Raw genomic sequence first — 6,000 nt, 5'->3', positions numbered from 1 at the left:
CTAAGGTTGTTTAGTCGCGGCTAGATTAACCCGATAAAATATAGTCTTAGTTATAAATGAGAAATAAATAAGTAAAGTCTCTATATTCTTCACACATTTTTCTTGTACATTTGTCTCCTTCTAAAACTAAGTTGTTAATAGTTACATATGATAGCTCATCGTAAACGAATTTTTAAGCAGAAAAGGCAATATCGCCTGTACTCTTAACTTATATATGCAAGTCACGTTTTGGTAAACAATATCTGCGCCTTATACCTTAAGATATTTATGTATAATATTGAAACTAGTAAGTGCTACCAGATTAACGCTGCGTAAATTCATTTTCAAATTTCGTTTCTAAAATTAAGTGCAGCTGATTTTTAATTTTTATTAGGAGCAGTTTTTCACAAATATGTGAAGCCTGGTTGTGATCTCTTAAAACAAAGCAAGCCCCGCATATTTACATATTTTCTTACCAAAATTTCATGTCATCTATAGATTGAGCACCTTTTTTAGATTCCCTACAGCCACCAAAATGAACTGATGTGTATGATAACCTATATACTTAGATATCATATATGAGGACAATGAAAAACGATTGTTTGTGAATCTAATGATTGGCAGTAAATGTGTTGAGAACAGGGATACTCATTGTTTCGGTTAACACCCCACATATTCGCGAAATTTGCACTAAACTGCGTGTGTTAGCTTAATTGGGATTATATTCTAGACTCATGTTCCTATTTATTTAAGAATAATTTTTGGTCGAAAAATGTTTGTTTTTCACATAATAATATTTTTGTATGCATACATATGTATGTACTTATGTAACCTAACTTTTTAAAAGGTTTCATTAATTTTGTTTTAACTTACCTCTTGGCTGGGTACACAAATCGGTGTACCGACTTTGACAATACCGCTCTCCACCATCACACCCATTACTATGGGATCACGACTGTTGAAAATAAATTGAGGCAGGATCTGTAATGAAAATTATGCAATTTTATTAAGAAAAGAAAAGCTATAAGCAATCGATTTATAGAAGTAAGAAGAACAAAGATTAGGTAAAAATAAAAAATAAAAACATGTAAGTCAAGAGGTCCTGCTGAAATCATCAATAGTAGAATACAAGCCATGTAAGAAAGTAAAGAATTTAAGACTATAAGTAAAAAATTATTAAAAATTTAGCCTAATTTATTAATTGACGTAACGACTCAGCAAATCTTTTTGGAAAACCCTTGACAAGCTCATAAATGTTTACTTCCAAATTGAATTAATTTATTGGCAGGTTTGATTAAATTGATAAATTAATAGCATAGTCATCAGGAAAATAATAAAAAATCATTTTATTGCAAGGTATATTTGATGATTAATCTTTAAAATGTCTAAACCAAATTATATTACACTTGGACTTTTTGAATAGAGTAGAACTAAGAAAAGTCCATCTTAATATCTTCCTGACCACCTCGAGATCAGGCAAAATGTTTAGCCTTACAGAATGGGACTAATCGCACAGTGACTACTAAGTATGTACATATTGGTCACAAGAAGGACGGCTCAGTGCTCCTGGAACTCTCTACTTGACTTAATATCAACTAAATCTATATTCTTGCAAATGTTTCTCTATGAGAATTCGTGGTCGGAATCTTGGAATTTTAAAAGGCATAATTTAGTGTGACTGACTTTTTTTAAAAGTGCTTTTAATAGAAGTCATTAGTGTGGTTGCATACTTCTATATGTATGTGTAATATAAAATGCCTTCGTAATAATCCTTCTCACTAAAAGCTTCCTTTTTATGCTGCACACATTGATTTATTATTCTACTTTATACTTTATGCAACATATTTGTCTGGTGCTCCAAGGCAATTATGAAAAAATAGCAATTTTGCACTTTGTATTTTTGATTTATGCTCCAGAATCGCATTTCTCAAAACTTCAAAACTGCATAAGTACATATGTACATGTCTAAGCATAAATAAGTATGAATGCTTGCAAGCGCAAAATATGTAGGTATGTACATATGTATGTAGGTGTACAAACATGAAAAATGAAGTATTTATTCATGGGAGTGCACTCACCTTAAGTTTGCATGGAAAGACGGCAATCGAACGGAATTCCTCGCGCTTCTTCTGCTTCAGGTCCTCACGATAGGCCATAAACTTGTCAAACAGATGATAAATAATGTCAGCTTGGAATATTTTCACACCCAACGAATCGGCCATCTCCTGCGCTTCACGCTCCACTTTCACATCGAAAGCCAAAATTGTTGCAAATCTGAAAAATAAAATTAACAAATACTCAAAATCAATAAGTATGACGGCAGATATAAACAAATAAGCATGTACATATATACTATATACATATATACATGTAAATATATGTGTAAAAAATAGTTTGGGCAAATAAGTGCGATATATGAGGGAGACATGTGACAGAGCGAAATGCGTCGAACTGCTCCGAAGTGTTTTTGAAAAATCAAGTGTCGGACAAATTCCTACACAAACATATGTACATACTTGTATGTATAAATGTGCTATATATATATGTATTTCCTTTAAACGTATGAATGTGTGTGCGTGTGCATATGCGTAATACTATCAACTGCTGACCGTTGACAGACAGCGGCGCAAATCGCTTTTGCACAGGAAGGCACACAATCTTCCACAGATAGACAGTCCGTCTCAATTTACAGCAAATGCCGTCACTGCTAACGATTGGCAGTTGCTGAAAATTGCCGCGCCACGACAACAGCAATAACAACAATAGCGGTAACATCGGCAACAGCAGCAGCTTCATTGAGCGGCAGTTGACGACGGCTGATTGCCCGGGAGACGGAAGTGCCAATGGCATGTCATGATCATTAAGACGAACCAGCAACCAACCAACGGCAGCACAACAAAACAACCAGAACAGAATAACAACAGCAGCAGTCAGCTGCAGGCAACAACATGCAACGAGCAGTATAACGGCCGAAACCGACTCAAGTCGCTTGGGCTTTGCTGCTGGAAAGAGGAAATCGCGTCGAAAAGCAATTTAATATAATTAAAAAGACACCCAAGAAAATGAAGTAAAAAACAAAAACTAAAACAAAGATATACATTCATTTTTTTTTCTGGTGGGCATAACCATACACCGAGGTACGTCATATCATACAGCAAACTGAAATCAAAAATGGGAAACCAATCGAGATGAAAACCAATTAAGAGCGATCTTAGGTAAAGAAAACATCAACAGAAAACATAATGAGGGCATATAGCCGTACTAATAGTAGTATTACCAAAATCCAATTTTATTATTACGTATGCATATATGTACATATAGAAACACGTAGATAACAAAAAGTAATAGTATTATATTTCTCATTCAGTCAATAGTGGAACAACTCAAAGAGGCAAAACTAGTCTTGTAGATTTTGGCTCGATTCCTTAGAGAAAACTTTATTATGTTAGAAATAGTAATTTCAAAATGATTGTTATTACTGTTCATTATCACGAAGAAAAGACTCTACCGTTAGACTTTTGAGTTATTAACTGAGCATTAACTATCCACCTAACACATAGGTTTGAAAAGAAGCCGAGCAATATTCCACAACCATTGGAACTCATATCCATGCAAGTGTTAAATCTATTTATTTCCAAAATGGTTATGCACATACATACATATACATATTTACAATTACAATTACACACACTTCATTGATGAGCATAAATGCAAATTTACGAGTATTTAATCGAAAAGACGCATAACGCTTTTGGAAATTTTTTTAGAATTGAAATTCTGAACAAAACTAAATGCAGCTCACGTTTCTTGGAGCGCAGTCTATTAGCGCACGGGATATGTGTGTATACATATGTATATGCCGGTGTATGTAAATAAATAAATGTATAGCCAAATAAGAGTACTGACCATAAAACCGTAAAGCATTGCCGATATGACATCCGCCGGAAGATTGACTAATAACAACAACAAACCAGCAATACTAAAAAGGCAACTGAAATAATCAAATTAAGCATTCAAAGCAAATAGCGCGAGTGGAAATATCAAAGCAAAATGAGAAATATTTGCATATAGAAAAAAAACGAAAATTTCCTCAACAAAACACATCGCAATATTGGTTTGTTATTTTCAATAAATGATAGCTATGGCGGCACAGCTTTTAATTTATATACATATTTGAATTATATTTACATATTTCTAATTTCTTGATAAATGAAGGGTCGTATAGTCAACATTCTGACAATTTCTTCAATAAATTTTGAGTTTCCATGTAACGAAAAGTTCAAAAATAAAGAGCCCCGAACTATTGTATTTTTAAAAACTAATTTTATTCAAATTTCAAAGCATTTATTTCAGCTGGGAATAAAGACACACACATAGCTGACAAAAATTGAATTGAAAAAGATCGGACAACTATATCACATAGCTCCCATACAACCGATTATTCTGTTATTTTATTTTCCAGTTGCCTGTCTTTAATTAAAAAGCTTTTAATAAGCTTATTATACACACATATGCTTGTATATATGTAAATTAATTTTATCGAATTACATAATTAAATTTTAATTGAATTAAGACCAACTCCCCTATCTATTTGGTGCCCAATCGGCCATAAGAAGGCAAGTTTCTGTCATAAAACTGTTTACGAGGTCATAAAAATGTATGAAATTATTACTTTTAAGTTTTATGTCGCTCGCTTAAGAAAGGCAGTAAATATGTTGAAAAAACTTCATAAGTATGTAATATTACACACAAACATAAATATGTACATCTGTTTGCATTACAATAATTTGCACATACATATATATTTATAATTTTACAATGGCATTAGCAAATTTAATTGTTTTCTTTATTCAAAGACTCGCTGTAAATTGTATTTACTCACACATACCCGATTGTGAACTTTTAATATCTTTCCAAATATCTAAACGCACAATGACGTCAATCGAAAAGTCTTAAATTTTAATATTTCCTGCTGTTAACACAGTGTGTGCCAAAATTGCAGCATTTCCATATTTTAAAACGTTGTTTGAATGTGTATTTAAAATAGTAATTTTGTTAATTGCCAATTAGTTTTTAAAAAACTCTAAACATTTTTATAATCAATTTTCTGTTTTTGGAGGTCCGAATTTTCTGATTTTTAATAACATTTTTGTAATCGAAATTCTTAATTTTTTGCATAAACCAACTATTTATTGTTCCTTCAATATTTCTATTTTAAGTAATTACTCCTAACCTCACCAAAAAAAAAATGTATTAACTTATAATGCACATGCTAGTTAAAAACAAATAACCAAATCTTCGTTAATACTTTTCTTCTTCTCAAAAAGCTTATAACAATATCAACGAACCTTCTTAACTATCCCCAGCACATCAAATTAGTTGCATAGTGTGTTCTATTGTCACAAATTTATGGATTAGGGGAACTTGACCAAGTCATAGTGAACTGTCATAAAAAAATATGTAAGAGTAAAATAAAAATGCTATAAAATCATCGAGGATAATAAATATTTTAATAGGGGGTCGTTAAGTTTATTATAATGTACATAAATATTAAATTATGAAAATCGTTAATGTTGTAAGGCAAATACACAATTATGTTCTTATTTATGAATAGTTGTGTGCTGTTACTTCTAATTTTCAATCGATGCTGGGGATTATTAGGCATTGTTACCCGCCAAAGCACAATTCTTAGCAATATGGTTTCCTTTACATATATATATACAAGTATGCAATATAGTCAACAATAGAGCGCTATATAGTATAATAGTCTTGTAATTGCTTTGTATGTGATGTAAATTTCAGGCTCAGCGCTGGGCGAAGTAACCGCTCAACACAAAAGATGTGGAAAATAATTTTGGAGAACTATAAAATATAAAATCAAACGAGAACTTTTGAGCCGGCTTGGATGTATACTACATATTACCATAGGATAAAGCCAAAACAGCAATTTGTGGTGTGAATTCAGACTGTTCGAAAACCATTTTGAATGAAATTATATTAGGTAAGCAATATCACTTTCAA

The 6,000-nt window shown here is 32.0% G+C and overlaps 1 protein-coding gene across 1 annotated transcript in view; it reads right to left on the bottom strand.

Annotated features, from left to right (window-relative positions):
* eIF5B (eukaryotic translation initiation factor 5B) overlaps positions 1-6,000 on the bottom strand; it is a 49,264-nt gene that overhangs the window by 16,140 nt on the left and 27,124 nt on the right. Inside the window, exons 6-7 of the mRNA XM_070111498.1 lie at positions 2,058-2,253; positions 853-960 (exon numbers count right to left, since the gene is read on the bottom strand). Coding sequence (XP_069967599.1) covers positions 853-960; positions 2,058-2,253 — 304 coding nt within the window. The remainder of the gene's footprint in view (positions 1-852; positions 961-2,057; positions 2,254-6,000) is intronic.

The sequence above is a fragment of the Bactrocera oleae genome, chromosome 6 (genome assembly GCF_042242935.1).
Source record: "Bactrocera oleae isolate idBacOlea1 chromosome 6, idBacOlea1, whole genome shotgun sequence".
In the NCBI taxonomy this organism is placed as follows: Eukaryota; Metazoa; Arthropoda; class Insecta; order Diptera; family Tephritidae; genus Bactrocera; species Bactrocera oleae.
This window is presented reverse-complemented; position numbering and strand designations above follow the sequence as displayed.